Source organism: Coturnix japonica, chromosome 2 (assembly GCF_001577835.2).
Source record: "Coturnix japonica isolate 7356 chromosome 2, Coturnix japonica 2.1, whole genome shotgun sequence".
Taxonomy (NCBI): Eukaryota; Metazoa; Chordata; class Aves; order Galliformes; family Phasianidae; genus Coturnix; species Coturnix japonica.
In genome coordinates, this window is record NC_029517.1 from 5,524,094 (window position 1) to 5,541,056 (window position 16,963).

At 41.4% G+C, this 16,963-nt stretch overlaps 1 protein-coding gene across 5 annotated transcripts; it reads left to right on the plus strand.

Moving 5' to 3' along the window:
• Nucleotides 1-873: 873 nt before the first annotated feature.
• Nucleotides 874-15,813, plus strand: NUB1 (negative regulator of ubiquitin like proteins 1). Of its 5 annotated transcripts, none has more exons than XM_015852879.1 (15): nt 874-939; nt 2,807-2,927; nt 3,013-3,174; nt 4,999-5,057; nt 5,613-5,683; nt 6,850-7,032; nt 8,387-8,475; nt 10,113-10,219; nt 11,108-11,294; nt 11,631-11,738; nt 11,921-12,073; nt 12,782-12,928; nt 13,181-13,276; nt 13,994-14,186; nt 15,128-15,813. In XM_015852879.1, the coding sequence occupies exons 2-15, from the start codon at nt 2,811-2,813 to the stop codon at nt 15,289-15,291; spliced, it is 1,836 nt and encodes a 611-aa protein (XP_015708365.1). In that variant the 5' UTR covers nt 874-939; nt 2,807-2,810; the 3' UTR covers nt 15,292-15,813. The 5 variants fall into 5 exon arrangements, with proteins under 5 accessions (XP_015708365.1, XP_015708363.1, XP_015708368.1 ...); XM_015852877.1 differs by having other exon boundaries at nt 919-1,002; XM_015852882.2 differs by lacking the exon at nt 874-939 and adding an exon at nt 980-1,002 and having other exon boundaries at nt 2,810-2,927.
• The last annotated feature ends 1,150 nt before the right edge of the window (nt 15,814-16,963 follow it).

The window sequence follows — 16,963 nt, forward strand, 5'->3', positions numbered from 1 at the left end:
CATTAATACATACATTGTTGCTAGTTTATACAGGCATATTGTTAATTATTTTAACTTCTCCTCTTTGGATCTTATTTGTCCAGCACCAAAAACCAGTAGTTCTATTTCAGACAGCTGGACAGACAGAAGCTGCAGTCTTTGTAACTATGATTTTTACCTAATAACTGCAAATTTCTTCACTTATATATTCATATTTTGTTCTAAATGCAGAAACAACATTTGATTCCCACAAGGGCCACACAGCTGCCTAAGGAATATACCCCAGCAATGGGCCATTATGGGACCTATAGCAGAAGGTACAAAAGGAAATGGAGGCAAACGTGTTCCTGAGTCTGGGAGGTGTCTAAAGTATCAGATTAGAACTTAAAAGAACTGGTTTTAAGTTAAAAGAGGGAAGATTTAGGTTGGATGTTAGGGGGAAGTTCTTCACTAGGAGAGTGGTTAGGCCCTGGAACAGGCTGCCCAGGGAGGTTGTGGATGCCCCGTCCTTGGAGGTGTTCAAGGCCAGGTTGGACAGGGCCCTGGGCAACCTGATCTATGGGGTCTCTATGGGGATCTATGGGGTCTATGGGGTCTCTATGGGGTCTATGGGGTCCCTATGGGGTCTATGGGGTCTATGGGGTCTCTATGGGGTCTATGGGGTCTCTATGGGGTCTATGGGGTCTCCTGGGCAACCTTATCTAGTAAATGTGTATGTTTGGTGGCCCTGCCAGGCAGGGGGGTTGGAACTACATGATCCTTGAGGTCCCTTCCAACCCGGGTCATTGATTCTGTGATTAAAAACCTCCCATCCACAAGTGAGGGCAAAGTGCTAAGATGGCGGCCATCGCTTGGCTTCACCACGTGACCCACTCCTCCACTTCCGCCCTCAGAGCGGGGACCTCCCGGAAGTAGCGGTCAGGAGGCGGGCGTTGCAGGCCCCACCCCACACAGCCGCAGGTAAGAACATGGCGGGGGGGGCGGGCCCTGCGCCTTGCCCCTCCTACAGGCCGCCGACAGCGGGTGAGCTACCGCCTTGTTATCCCTCAGAACAAGCTTCTGGGTCTTTATGGGGGTTGGGGCAGCGGTTGCTAGGGCTCGTTGTCCCCTCAGCCTGAGCGCCGAGGCCTGTGTTTCACTGCAGGGCTCAGGTGGGTGCTTCCCTTCACACTGCGGCCTGCTTTAGGCCTCGCCCTTGTGGTGCTTTGAGCTGTGATAGTGCTGGGAGTTCATCCCTATGGCACAGGGTTATAAGGGTGTCGGTGCTGGGTGGGCTGGGTGTGTGCTGAGTTGCTTCGCTTCTCTATGTGCCCTGGAGCCGCGAGTGATCATTAAATAGCTGCTGTATGGCACCTTGTTTATGTTTCTATCTTGTTTTATTGCTAGACTGCTCAGAAACCTCCTTTTCTCAGCGATTTGGCTTTCAAACCTGATTTTTATGCTTGTTTTTCTGAGCCCAGCTGGCTCAGAAGGTGACGTTTGCGTGACAGAAAGCTCAGTCCAGCATTCAGAACAGCCCTTGGTAAATCCCCATCGGTTGTTTGGGGAGGGTCCCTTTAAGCTCAGTGAAAGTGAAACTATCAGGGATGTTTGTGCTGCTTGGTGGAAGCATCTCTCCTAAGTTCTTGCTCAGGATTCTCTTGCCGTTTACTGCGGGATGACCTCGTTTCAGCCTTTCAGTACTTAAAAGGGAGCCTATAAACAGAAGGGGAGTCGACCCTTTGAAAGGGTAGATAACAGCAGGACAAGGGAAAATGGCTTTAAGTTGAAGGAGGGAATTAGGTTGGATGTCAGGGGGAAGTTCTTTACTATGAGAGTGGTGAGGTGCTGGAACAGCTGTCCAGAGAGGCTGTGGATGCCCCATCCCTGGAGGTGTTCAAGGCCAGGTTGGATGGGGCCCTGGGCAGCCTGGGCTGGTATTAAATATAGAGGTTGGTAGCCCTGCATGCAGCAGAGGGGGTTGGAGCTTCATGATTCTTGAAGTCCCTTCCAAAGTGGCAGTTTAATCAATATTCAATGCCAACAACTTAAATGTCTTTCTATATAAATTAAAAGGCATCTCCCGTACGATTCCCAGTGTACGAGAGCCAAGTCATAAGTAAATAGATTTTCTTTGTGTTGGTTATTTATTTCGGAGATCGCCTCATCATCCTTTCCTTACCCTCTGTCTGCTTTCTCTATTCCTTGCTATAGAATCACTGAGATTGAATAAGGCCTCTGAGATCATTCAGTCAGGAAGGCATCAGGAATCATATAGGAAGGCAAAAGGCACTGACACATTTTGCTGGCAATAGCAGGACACGGGGAAATGGTTTTAAGTTAAAAGAGGGAAGATTTAGGTTGGATGTTAGGGGGAAGTTCTTCACTAGGAGAGTGGTTAGGCCCTGGAACAGGCTGCCCAGGGAGGTTGTGGATGCCCCGTCCTTGGAGGTGTTCAAGACCAGGTTGGACGGGGCCCTGGGCAACCTGATCTAGTAAAGGTGTATGTTTGGTGGCCCTGCTAGGCAGGGGGTTGGAACTACATGATCCTTGAGGTCCCTTCCAACCTGGGTCATTCTGTGATTTTGCAGAGGGATTGGAATGAGCAGCACTTTCCAGGGCAGGAAAGAATAGTTTTGTCACGGATTCTGAAGAATCAATGTGTTCTGCAATTATAGCTTATATGAGAGGTTAGGAAGAGATTTGCTATCACAAAATACCAAAGCTGGGGGCTCCTGAGTTACTCACGTTCTAATTTTTGGTAGTAGTTTTGTTGTTAGCTTCCCCTTCCTCAACAAAATGTGTTTCATACTCAATGGTATTTTTTGTTTGCTTGCTTTTGTTTTAGAAGAATGGCACAAAAGAAGTATTTGATAGCAAAGCTGACGAGTTGCTTGAGAGAAGACAAAATTCAGCTATGGAAACCACCATATACAAATGATAAAAAAGAAGCTGGTGAAGAGATGAAGGTAAATATTCCATCTGAGCTGACATCATGTATCCTGCAGTTGTATTACTGATGCATTTTGCCAGGTTTTCTTGCTGTTTTCTTAGGAGCTTGTACAGAAATACGCATCCAAGCTGAAAATCAATGAGAACGATGCAGAGAATATGCTGGAAGAAATACGGTGCAAAGCAATTGAGCGCGGAACAGGAAATGAAAATTATAAAGTGACTGGGATTGCAAGGCTTGATATCCATCTGCCTCGGAGAAAAGTAAGTGATGTTGCAGGAAAGTTGGGATAAGTAACTTTACTTTATGGGCTTTTGAGTTCTAGGTACGTATCTAATGCAAATGTGTTCTTCCTCAGCTTCTTTGGGTGTTTTGCATGATGGATCTGTGTTTGATATTAATAATGATAATTATTATTATGCTGGAAGGGAGAAGATGTTGTGTAGATATAGTTTAAGTTCCTCAGATATATGGAAGTATCGTGAAGAAGGGATATAGTGTCGGGAGGCCAGTAATTGTCTTCCCCTTAGGATTTAATGAGAAATGATCTTTCAATTAAGGAAAGTAAATTAGATTTGAGTGTCTGTCTAGTTCAATTTGATTTCTTCTGTCTGAACTGTTCATATTAATAATAAAGAGCAGATTTTTTTTTCAGTTGTAAAATGCCTAAAGTTGCATTAGCAAATGAATATCACTTTATTAACACGGCTCTTGTTGAAGTGACAGCTTTAATTTTTTTAAAAGTCCCCTTTCTTTTTAGCTGCAATGAGCGTATTGAGTGCTGTGTCATCATTGGCTGACAATATAAAATAGTCCTCCTTTAGCTTTTAACCATGGCATGTGGCAGCGCTCTTACAGTGATTTATATTGTGGCTGTTCTAGCCTAGGCAGCTGACTAAACCTCCAGTGTTAGAACTTGGAAAGGCAAGGGATGGTTTACTATTATGATGGTACTCACTATTCTAAGTGAGGTTCCAAACAACGTGCCCCTTAAAGCCGGGCTTCAGCCTTTAGTTTCTTGCATAAAACATACCGCAATAATGACAGTTGTCAGCATCCCCTCTGATGCAGCTCTGCCTGGGCCACCTGCTGTTTTACCAAGCAATGGTCAGGCGCGATGTGAGGAACTGATCTCCATCAGTGGCTTGGATACAGCTCTACTGTTTTGAAGGCTGAGAGGATTCAGCTTTATACACGTGATCTTCTCTACAGGACAGAGAGCAGCTCTTAATTAGGTTTTTACTAGTGTTATCCAGAGACTGGCTTTGCCTGTACAATTGCCATCTCCAATCGCTTTCTAGTTTTGGTTCTGCTGAGTGGGAGCAGCATCTTCCTCAAAGCTGTGTATCTTAATCTGCTCGGATAACAGTAGAACTTCTTTGCTTAGGGGCACTTGAAGGTCACGTTCATCATTTCAGCAACAACAGCAAGTGGGAACTCTGGAAAAAGGCAGAATTTTTCTGCTGAAGGTGATCTTCAGAGATAACCTGTGCTTCAGAAGTTTTCTTTTTCCACTGATTACCTGAAAAAACACAATTATAATTGTTCTCCCTCCTGTAATGAAAATTAATTAGCAAGGAATGTGACAGGCTAAAGGCAGCGGTTGTTAAGTATTTGCCATGCAGTTAAAACAAACAAATAGTCTGGTAATTTCTTTTTTCTATGCTACTGGGCATGAGGGAATTAATTCATTTAAAAATCTGGTTTATCTAATCTGGGACCAGACACGCTAACAGGAATTAATCATAGCTTCACCAGTTACAGGTGAGTGGCGTAATTACAGAGCAGTTAAGATTGGGAGCACATAATTAAATTAGTTTAAATTGTTTGGTTCTGAGTTTGGATTTATCTTAACTTTCAATTTTGTGCAGTGGTAATGCTTATTTTTAGCAGTGTATAGCAAGTAGAATGCTCCCTGCTTGGAAATTAATAATATGTATGTCAAACAGTAGCCCTGTTAACATGATTATTATTTGAAAAAGAAATTGTAGTTGTTAGAAAACGGTTAATTAAGAAAATATCCAAAGTACTGTGATATATTCTTTTCCTTTCCTCCTCCATTCTCCCACCCAATATAATTACTACAGAGCAGAAAAGTCCCGCTGGAAACTAGCCTGTTCATCACTGGCAAGGAGCTCAGATCACAGTAAGTGTAATCAGCTTTGGTTCTTGCCTTAGTACTGAATGACAGTGTGCTTCTTCACAAAGATATAAACAGTGCAATATTGTTGCACAGTTAAAAGTTCTTTCTTAATGTTTGGTGTGTCTGAGTAGGCTGTATTCTTGGATAGGGCAGTTCTTCATTTAAAAAGTGGTAGCTTAACACAGAAAAAAGGAAAGTTACAAGTGTGGAAATGACTCCTTTGTAAATCATCTGCAAGTACCAGAGAAGGCAGCAGCGATCAATACTCTGTGGTGAGGCAGGTCCTCTAAATAGTGAACCAGCTTTTATTTTGGTATTTTTAACCCAAATGAAGTCAGATTCTTTTCTGCCTGCTTTGCTTTTCCTTTTCTGTACCCCATCTTTTCCCTATATGGCATAGAAAGCTTTCTGATGTTATTTTGACTTTTAGCAGCCTTTCAAAGCCAAAGGTTAAGCCAGATATGAACATAGTTGTTTTCAAGTTTTATCGCTATTCTATTAGAAATGCCGTTTGTCCTTACAAGTTTATATTCATAAATGCAATTATTTATTTGACAGGATAGCACAAGAGCATGCATTACAAGAAAATGCTATCAAAATAATCATAAATAAGAAGCAGCTCGACCTTGGTATGTATCTCTAGTCAAGCACACTGTCTCCATTTGAGTCTGTTTTTATGTTTACTGCTATGTTTGTTTTCCAGTTTGTGGTTTCTTACAAGCAAACTTTCTTGCAGCTTTGTTAATTTGGAAAACCTCCAAGGAATGGCAGTCATATTTGCCAGTATCTGCTTTGAGGTGAACATAACTAATTATAGAATCATAGAATTACCCAGGTTGGAAAAGACCTTGAAGGTCCTCAAGTCCAACTGCAGCCTAACCAGTACCCTAACTCTAAAAACCCTACACTAAATCATATCCCTGAGTACCACATCTAAACGGCTCTTAAACACAACCAGGGATGGCGATTCAACCACCTCCCTGGGGAGCCTATTCAAGTACCTAACTACCCTTTCTAGTAGTAGTAATGATCAAAGTACTCAAGTACTTTTACTCAAGTAAAGTAGTAATGATCAAAGTACCCAGAATTCCTGATTATAGGAATCCCTTAATAGGTGTTGAAAATCTGTTTTCTGAAGTGTTGAAATACCCAAAATAGATGTTTAAGGGGGAAAAAAAAACCACATAAATTTCCCCAATCCATATTATATAGCTACACATTCAAAAACTGGTTTGCAATGTGTTACACATGTCCAGTGTTTCAGATACATTGTGGGAACTAACAACAGCTCCTTTCTTTTTTATGGATTATCTGAGCAGCTGACATGTTTAGAAGTCAGATCTAATTAGAGTCATGAAATTGATAATAAGAACTTGGATTTAATTTCCACTTCCTATGTGCTGGTACTGTTGGGGTGTGTGATTCTGGACTCATTGTTTAACACCACAGTTCTTGCCTGGAGATCAATTAATTGAAATAGAAACACTTGTATTTCTTGAATGCTTTGGAGGGGGGGGTGGGGAGGGAAGTGCAAGGAAAGGAACAGACCAGTCATTTTAAAAGCATTTCTTAAATGCAAATGTGCTTCTGATTTGAGTTTCTGTGGAAGATGTCAGTAACTCACAGTGATGATGACTGAATACTTGGATCTGGTAATGTCTGTAGTTCTCCAGTATAATGCAAGCAAGGTAAGGGGCTGTTGAGGTTGTTTTTTTTTTCCTGCAGCACTTCAATGTAAAATGGTTTCTTCACAGATAAAGTATGAGGAATGTGATCCAAATACTGTATTTTGCAGGAAAAACCCTTGAAGATCAAGGTGTAACACACAATGCAAAAGTGATGGTACTTCAGTTGGAACAAAGTGATGAGGAAACAAAAAGAAAAGTTCAGGAAGAAGAACTTCAACGCAAGAAAGAGAAAGACATCAGTGAGAAGATGCAAAGAACTAAGAAGGGTTTGGAAATCCTAGCAGAGAGAGGTAAGGAATCACAGAATCACACAGAATGACCCAGGTTGGAAGGGACCTCAAGGATCATGTAGTTCCAACCCCCCTGCCTAGCAGGGCCACCAAACACACATGTACTACATCAGGTTGCCCAGGGCCCCGTCCAACCTGGTCTTGAACACCTCCAAGGACGGGGCATCCACAACCTCCCTGGGCAGCCTGTTCCAGGGCCTAACCACTCTCCTAGTGAAGAGCTTCCCCCTAACATCCAACCTAAATCTTCCCTCTTTCAACTTAAAACCATTTCCCCGTGTCCTGCTATTGTCAGTCCTTCCCAAGAGTTTACTCCCCTCCTGGGTGTAAGTTCCCTTCAGGTATTGAAAGGCTGCAATGAGTTCACCCCGCAACCTTCTCTTCTCTAGGCTGAATAAGCCCAACTCCCAAGGAAGGAAGGGTTGGTGTGGGATTGGGGAGCTGGGCATCTTACAGATCATCTCTTTAGCTTTTCAGCATGGAATAATGCCTGTACTGTCACTTCAGTTTATATTTCTGTAGTTTTCTGCCAACTTGAAAACTGAGTTGATTAAAACTTCCTCTTCTAATTAGTGGAATGCTAGGAAATATTTTACACTTAGTGAAAGATATAATATGAATCAATTATTATGTAATTGGCACTTGATGGTTAAGGGATTGACAATTCTAAAAGCAGGCTTTAAATTTATTGTACACATAAACATGGTGGAATAATGAATGATAAGTCTTAGAGTTTTTTTGTAGTTTACCTCAAGTATGACTACGTGTAACCATGGTTGCGTTGTGCAGAACAACCCACTTGTCAGTCAGGTTTATAATGTGGCTGTTCTTTTCTCATTGCATTTGTTGTTAACTGTTAGCAACTGTGGATTAAGTCAAAGGGATATAGTCAACTTAACAGTAATAATATTTCAAAATGAGATTAAGTGTATCTGTGAATTGCACTGCTAGGTGGCAAAAAAAAAAAAAATCATTTTGAAACAATAAAATAGAGAAAATCCACAAACAAGAAACTGAAATTGAGTATGTAATGAATTCCTGCCAGATGCATAAAAAGTATGTGAACAAAGCTGCTTTTAACCTACTGTGATGCCAGATTTTGAACAAATAAAGGAAGTGAGTTTTTATTGACTTAAGGGGTAATTTAGACCCCAGCCTTTGAATCCTGTATAGGGCCTTCTTAAGATATCTACTAGCTGTCATTTATAGCAAAATGCCAGAGTATGACAGAGTTTATATATAGTCCTCAAGGCTCTGTGTGAAGCAATGTAAAATATAAAAAGAATCTAACAAACCTTTTGTTTCTTCTTTTGGAAGTTACTTGCAACTAAGACTGCTTTTTCTTGTCTTTCAGAGGAGTACTTGGATGCAGATACTACTCCTTATCTAGATATAGCTAATCAGACTGGAAGATCAATCGAAATTCCTCCTCAAGCCAAAAAAGTAGGTAAAATTTATCTTACTGAGCTAGTAAGACACTTGATGAGTCAGGCTTTAAGAAGCTATTTCAAATACAGTATAGAAATACAGTTAGGCTTTCTGGAGATGTATGCTGGGCCGACTAGATATTTGCTTAGTAAAAATAATTTTGAAATGGAAACGAAGTAGAACTCTGCAATTGGAGATAATACTTCAGCCATCTGAAGACAGCCCCCTAACTGCTGATCTAATTGTAGGTTTAGTCTTGCACAGTCTCCTGTGTTGTCAATGTCTGGTTTTGTTCTGTGTTTTTTTTAGTTTGTTTTTAAGGTGAGTTTTAACTTTGTTTCCTGGCACCTGTTCTAAATCTTGATTGCCCTAGGACTACATGAAGTTAATTGTTAGGCTTAGTCAACTTCAGCTGAAATTGAGTCTCACAGAATCACACAGAATGACCCGGGTTGGAAGGGACCTCAAGGATCATGTAGTTCCAACCCCCCTGCCTGGCAGGGCCACCAAACATACACATTTACTAGATCAGGTTGCCCAGGGCCCCGTCCAACCTGGTCTTGAACACCTCCAAGGACGGGGCATCCACAACCTCCCTGGGCAGCCTGTTCCAGGACCTAACCACTCTCCTAGTGAAGAACTTCCCCCTAACATCCAACCTAAATCTTCCCTCTTTTAACTTAAAACCATTTCCCCAGTCTCACACAATCAGACTTCTAAAAAGTAGTTTTGAGGTCTTCTACATTGTGACCCCTCTCAGATTTTAATTTGTTCACTGTTCAAACCCCACATTCCCATCTGAAAGTCTTTGGCCAGGTGCATGCAGTCATTACAGGAGGGGTGACACACCTGATGTTGGCTGCTAGAGCAGAAGAATGGCGGTAATGCTGTTTTTAAGATGCTGGATTTTTTGAAGATAAGTAAGAGATGCTTACAAATGTAACAAAAAAAAAATGAAAAAAGAAATAAAGGGGAGGGGGAACAACAATGAATAGACCCCAGCATGTGTTAACTGCTGCTTTGGAGTCTGCTGAGGCACACTGTGTTTTCCAAAGGGTTGGAAAAAATAGCTGTCCATTCTTACAATGCACGTTGTTCTGATGAGGTGCTAAAAACCTCACCCTGAAAGTTAAAACATCAGATGTATGGAATTTGAGTGAGAGGAACTACCACAGATTGTGTCTGCCAAGAATTATTATTTAAATTGCCATCCTGCAGAAACTAGAGAGTTTTCCTGCCGTGTTCAAGATATAATTATCAGATCTGAGGTTTTATAGGAAGTGAATCACTAAAGTTATACAAGATAGTTCTAATAGTAAAGCAAAACAAGCTTGGTACTGTTAGAATGTGTGGGACTTGCAAAATCCTTAACTTGTTATTGCTTGTTACTGAGAATCTGTCTGGGGTTTTAGATTTAAAATAAATTCGGTGCTTCACTTCATGTGCCAGTAGCATTCGTTGCCTTTTTTTTAATACTATTTAATGAGATAAAAATATCAAGCAGTATGAAATAATATGGCTCTTACCAAACTGATACAATGGTATTCTTCTAGGAAGAGCAAAGAGTCTAATGGATTACCCGGATAATTATTTTTAATTATAAAAGAGAGCTGAGAGGAGTACAGAAATGACTTGATATGTTCTTTTTCTAGGCACTTGTGCTGGCAATGGGTTATCATGAAAAGGGCAGAGCATTAATGAAAAAGAAGGAATATGAAATAGCACTGCCGTATTTGTTGGATGCTGACAAACACTTCTGGTAAGAATCTTTTGAAGTATTTATATCTGGCTTTCCTGTACTGTCAGCCAAATATAGGAACACCATTAGCCCTGGCTGCCCATGTAAATCAGTGCCTGTTTTGCCCAGGATTCTCACCTTCTCTGCAGCTGGGAAATAGCAGGTGAAGCCTCTAACTTGTGGTGATAGGTGGCTTCATGTAGAACAGCTGAAACAGATACAGCCACCGGGCCATTTAGTCTGTCATATTAACATAAACAGAAACCCTCATTGATAATGTACGAGGCTATAAATTGCTGTATCTTGAGAGGCAGATACACATACTGTTTTGCAATCACTCCCGTAATTCACTGCTCCTGAAAAAGATGGAGCAGAGCACAGAGATCAGTAACCATATCGGGGTTTCTTCTGGTAATCTAATTTGCTGTCAGTAATCAGAACCCTAAGTTGTTATCTTTGAGAACCCCCCTTTATCTGTGCTCATGCACAGGGAGACTCACGCAGATCCCAGTGTATTGCAGTGAAGCAGATGATTGATCTCTGTCGTCTTGAAGGTTATAGAGTGTTTAATTCTATCCTGCTTTTAAATGGATGCTTTCTTAAATAGTCAAATATTAATAATAATAATGAGTTGTGGCTATTGTAATACTTTGGGAAGTAGTGTTATCATGAGTGTCCTAGGTATTAGTGAAAGCGATGGGACATTGGTGTTTTATTAAAGTTCTGCTGGCCTCAGTTGGCTACCTCAAATATGAAGCACATGCTTCCTCAAGTAATCGAGTATGTATAAGAGTTTACATATGTATTTATGAGGATACGTATATGAGTATATGTACTCCTAGCATGTTGTTTTGTTAGCTTTAAAAGGTAAACAACCACCCCCCTAAAAAGCAAGTTTTATTTTCCCAGTGAGTGCAGCATGGAGCTGCTGAACACAGTTGATAACTATGCAGTACTGCAGCTAGATATAGTGTGGTGCTACTTCCGCCTGGAACAGCTGGACTGCCTGGATGATGCAGAGAAAAAGCTGACCACAGCGCACAGATGCTTCCAGAGGTGCTATGGGGAGAACCATGAAAGACTTATTGATATCAAGGTGTGCTGGTTTTATTTAACTAGGGTGGCTTTGTTATGGTTTTTTCCTGCATTGATTCATTTACTGTTCAAATATTCCAAGGCTCTCTTTTAGAAGTTTAAAGCTTTTTTGTGCTTGCTTAGCTTGTTATGTCATTGTGAAAGCAACGGGCTTGACAACAAGGTCACAGCAAATATGTTTATATGTGCAGATTTCACTGTGACACTTTATTTACATACTGAGCATTGCATGCTAGTGACTACAGTTTCATTAAATATGTATAGTGTTCTATTGATAACAAGTGGATATTCTAACATATGCTTACCCCCTTCTCCCCTTTGTTTAACAATTCTTTAGGGAAGCTATGGCCGTGAGACGGTTTTATTTCTACGGCTTTACCTTCTGCAGGGAATAGGACACTATCACAGTGGCAGAGAAAAGGAGGCTGCTGAGTACATCCAGAAGGTAAGGCACCGTTAGGGAGAGCTTTCAAGTTATTTGCACTAGGAACTTACTGAAGGAAGTATGTTCCTGTGTTAGGGCTCTGCATTGTGCCTTCTACCTGTTCATTGCTTGCTCAGAAAAATGGGGAGATTTTTTTCTCCATTTGCATGTTAGTAATGTCATGTTGTTCATTTTACACACAGGCATCTCGTTTGTATGAGGAACTGTACATAGATCCTGAAAAAGTTTATCGCCTCTCACTCCTGGGGTTTTCTGAACAGGAAGCTCGCCTTGCCCTGCGAGCGTGCCATGGGAATGTGGAACATGCTGCCAACCTTATTTCCAACAGGAGAGAGGTATGGGGCAGTAAAAGCATTAAACCAAGGATTATATTTGTTGGGATGTCCCTAAGATCATGTTTTGCATAACTAGTACACCATGGTGCTAAATTAAGGACTTAAATTATGATGCCTTGGCACTGTTAGTGTGACTAACAGTTTGACATCTGCTGCCACAAGTTTGAAACCACAACTTAATAGAAGTGTTTGGACTTGAAACTCCATGAGGGTAGAAGGCTGTTTTATACTCAAGTATAAGTAGCTGACAGTAATATCCATGCCCAAAGTGCCTGAAATTACATTTGGTAAGTAGAAGTGGCTCTTTGAGACTTCAGACAGTGAAATGTGGATAGAAAACTCAAATGGCTTGAGATCTTGTTGGCTACATGCCCACCCCGACTGTGTGTCCTTGGCAGGTCTTGTCCACAGGCCCATTTGCCAACCTGGCTTACCTCTTAATACATAGGGCCTATAATATCTGTGTTAGCAGAGGATTAGATCTGCTGAGGCTTTGGAACAGAAGCATGGCTGCAGTGCTTGCTCATGAGAGTACAAATCATTTTAGTGATCACTGTCTGGCAGTGACATCTGCATTTAAAATATTAAGTTCTTTTTCCTGAAGAAATTCAAGCTCAAAAGAAGTAAATCCAAGAAACCCCTTATGCACAGGGGAAGGTGGAAGCAATCCCATACACAGCTAGCTTTGTAATGGCTGTGTTCTTGCAGGAAAAGGCACAGATAAGGAGGGAGGAGAGAGCTAAAAGAAGACGGCGACTGGAAGACATAAACACCTTAAAAAGTATGGGCTACTCAGAGCGAGCTGCTCAAGTAGCCCTTCATCATGCACAAGGAAACCTGGACCAAGCTTTTAAGGTAAGATTTTTCAAGAATACTGCTTTTGTACAAAAATAAGTATTCCATTGCTTAGCAGATTCTTATTTTCTGCCTTCTGTATTGGTGAGCTTGTACCATTTTTTGAACTGTAATGACCAAACTTCTACTTCCTAACCCAGTGAATCACATGCTAAGATAGTTGAGGTTTTGCTTGTATCAACTACACTTCTCCATATTGAGGATAAATGTAACTGTATTGCTCTATTCTGATCCCTCTCCATTTTACTGTAGTTTATTCTAGACAATCCAGAGTTACTGTTGGAAAACGATGACGACGATTCTGTGGCCTCAGACCGGTTTCAGGTTTCACAAGAAAGTATTGACCAAGTAAGTCAGATCTTTTTCTTTCTGAGGAGTTGATAGTCTTGTTTCTGAATTACCCTTCCAACCACACTAGTTCTTTCTTAAGTAAAGCTGTAGAAATAGTCTTTATCCCATGTCCCTTGTATTCTGTCACACTTCCATTGTCTTGCATCTGTAAATAAAGTCACACTTGGGCTGAAGTGTAGTTCCTGTTTACTTCCTACCCTTCACATCAATGTGTTGAGAGGTGCTCAGGGAAGTACAGGCATTCTAGTGCTCTAACTCTAAAAAAGGCATCGGAGAAGAAATGTATTCAGGTATTTAAACATATTGCAGTGCACTTAGGAAAGAGTTGACATCTGTCTTTCTCATCATGAGCCATCTGAAAAGCTCTTCAGTAGCTAGTGTGGCTTGATAGTTAATGTCAGGTAGGAAAACTATATTGCATAGAAAAGATAATAAATGCATGCTCCTGGAATGCTGGAGTGCTTTGAAGTTCCTTTTGAAAACTGAAGAGCTGGCCTGATGTTAAACAAGAGGCTCTTGATTTTGCTCAACGTTCCCATTCCTGTAAGAGGTCACTGCCCTGTTGTTAGCTATTCCAGTAAGCCACACTCAGTGTCCTGGAATTCCTGGTATGCAAAGCTTTCCTTTGTGCAAGGGGAGTGACTGTCAGATTCCTGTCAGTCACTGATGCTGACTGAGCTTGGATTTCTCTGTCTTTATTTCTACCCCTTGTAGCTGATGTACATGGGATTCAGCCGCGAGTCAGCAAAGCAAGCTTTAAAGGTCTTTAAAGGCAACATTCACTTAGCTTCCCAGACATTGGCTCATTATGGGGGAGTTCTGCCAGATTCACTTCAGCTATCTCCAGAGGGGTCCAGTCCATCCGAGGAATCGACTTCATCTAAAGACTCGCCCACAGAGTCAGCAAGTAAGAACTGCTGCATGCAACAACTAGAGAAAGCAGGAGGCTGTTCTGCTTTTTGTACAAGCTGATGATGTGATTTCTGCTTACATTACTTGTAGAGGGCTTTGAGTTAGGTCTCAGGCTGATTTCCTTGGTACAATAGTTACCAGTGAGGCAGACAATAGCCCCAGATAAGCTATAGCCCCTACAATCAGTCCCGGCCATATATGATCTGTAAGGGGTATAGTGTCAGCTGTAGGCTCTACACAAGACAGATACTTCCCAGAAGGAAGAGGTAACCTTCAGGGGCATCCTGGGAGAAGCTGAAAGGAGTGGCTGCTGACTCAGCCATGGCTTTAGCACGCAAAGCTGGAGGCCTTGGGTGTCCACATTATGTCACTGGGGAGAAATACATGGCCCTTTCTAGTCCACAGATAATTCTAGCTTCTCCCATCTAACTGAAATCACTCATACCAATTAAGACCAAAACCAAATCAGCCTCTCCCTACCTGTACTCTCAGAGAGCAAGTAGTACCTTTGTAAGACTGTCTTTCTTCTTGGACTTACTGCTGAAGATTTTTGGCTTTGCTATGCCTTGTTTTTTTTGATTGCCATGAAGCTTTATTCTGAATCTGTGTGATACAGAAGCTGATTTGACCACATGCTCTTTATCTTGATAGAGCTGTAACTGATACTTGCATTAGCAAAGAGGAAACTCATACTTGGTCTCATATTAGCTGTTATTGCTCAAGCAGTCCCTGTTGTACAACTACAGGCTTTCCTGCAGCTTTAAGTAGAGGGAAAATTGGCCATCCTGCAATAACTGGTAGAGCAATTTTAAATAAGAAGTAGTTGATAGTAATTGGCTCTTGCAGAGCAGTCATTCTGCTGAAAGAGGGAAAGTATCAACTTCTTTCAGCAATGAAATCACCGCTGATTTTTATTTTTTTTTTCTTTAATTGAAGGTTCTTCTAGTTCACCAACAGATGAAGACATGGAGACGGATGCAGTCAATGAAATCCTAGAGGATATTCCTGAACATGAGGAGGATTATCTGGATTTAACACTGGAGGAGGAGGAACAGATCATTCATGAATACTTATCCTACATAGAAGTACCACAGCATTAAATCTCATTACCTTGACTTCAGTTACACGCTTCTCCCTTGACAAAATGAGTTTGGATTATAAATGCATCTTCAGCTTATTTCTTACTAAATGCCTTGAAGTCAGTTAAGCTGTAGGTGAAACACATAATTCCTGCTTATTTATAAATCTGCTTAATGCCTACATCTGTGGTACGCTGTAATTTATTGTCATAGCAAAAAGATAGAAACATTTATTTTCAGAAGAAAATTTAATAGAACTTAACTATATTTTTATTGCAAAAGAAGTCAATTCACTTACTTAGTATACAGACAAATAAGCATTTCTATACCATTTTAAAATACCAGCTTTGAGGCAATCTTTGTAAAGGAAAGACCTGGCTAATGAGGTTGTAGAGGTATCCACCTACAGACTGTTTATTTTTTCCATCTGGAAGATTGCTGAGAGTCATTTATGTGTCTGTCGTGCATGGATTTATACTGCATTCTGCTTCTCGCTTCATGCAGGTGTTACACAGGCAATAAAGATAACCATGTGCTGCTTCAGCTTTTAGTAAGTCTTCTGTCCTTTGCTCTTAAAAAGCAGTAGGAACTGCCACATCCCTTAACGTTCTGAAGAAATACCTGCGTGGAAATACCCGATGTAACATCCAGCTTTCTGCAACATAAGCATATTCCTCTCTGCCCGGCACGTGAGTTCCCCCAGCGTTGATTTTCCATGTACATTCAGTACCTCCAGGCTCACGGTAGAGGGAGCTCAAGTCCTACCTGCTGCAGGACCGGGGGTGGGGGGAAGGCAGCAGGGAGGGGGGATCTTCGCCGCAGGTGGCCTTGACAGGAGCTGCTGTGGGATGAGCCGTGTACTTGGTGACTGTTTCTTCTTACCCAGCATTTATCGGGGGAAATGAAGGCTTGCAGTTCTGCAATAATGGAAGAATACACAATGCTGGAAGTAGAACTTCCAAAGTGACTGCAACAATCCAGCTGATAGTTGGTAAGTTAAGTTTCTGTAGTGTGGATTTTACTCTGGCTACCTTAGCCTGGATCAGCAGAAGACAAAAAATAATTACTTATATCATTAATGAGTTACTTGCTGTTCCTTTCACGCTTGTGTGTCAAGACAAGCATTACAAGAACAGGGTAGTTTTATATTTCATTCCCATTGACCGACACATTTCTAAAGCCAGACATACAAACTTGAGGCAAAAAAAAAACAGTGACTGCTGTAATCCCCACTGTCTCTCTGCAGGAGAGCACTGAACAACATACAAAGCAAAAAGAAACCCAAAACCTAGACAATGAAAACAACCAACCAAGCCAGGAGCTGCATATAGCTTTAATGAGGAATAGGTGGGACTGCAATGGCATTACATTGAGGCAGCCCATCAAAGGCAGCAGCTCTCTGCTTTGACACAGTTTGCGTAGCCAAGTGGCAGTGACAACTCAAAAAGTGAACGTTTCTCCCTGGGGGATGTAAAATTAGCATCTCAACATGCAGAGCTTGTTGGAGAAGCCGTTCCTCTGTGATGTAATTCAGTCAGCACTGCCCCCAGGAACTGCGTGTGCAGTTTTAAGTGGGGCGGGAGGCATTAGCTGAAGGATTTAGTTAATTTTGAACATGCATTTGAAGACACTGATATCTTTAGCAACAGGCAGAACCGGTAATGACTCATTAATTCCACTCTTTATGAGCTCT

Bases quoted from the DNA above. Each gene is read 5' to 3' on its own strand.
- NUB1 (XM_015852879.1), top strand. From the start codon at position 2,811: ATGGCACAAAAGAAGTATTTGATAGCAAAGCTGACGAGTTGCTTGAGA. The intron at 8,476-10,112 runs GTAGGTAAAATT...TTCTTTTTCTAG, and splicing joins TTCCTCCTCAAGCCAAAAAA to GCACTTGTGCTGGCAATGGG. The intron at 11,295-11,630 runs GTGTGCTGGTTT...ACAATTCTTTAG, and splicing joins AAAGACTTATTGATATCAAG to GGAAGCTATGGCCGTGAGAC.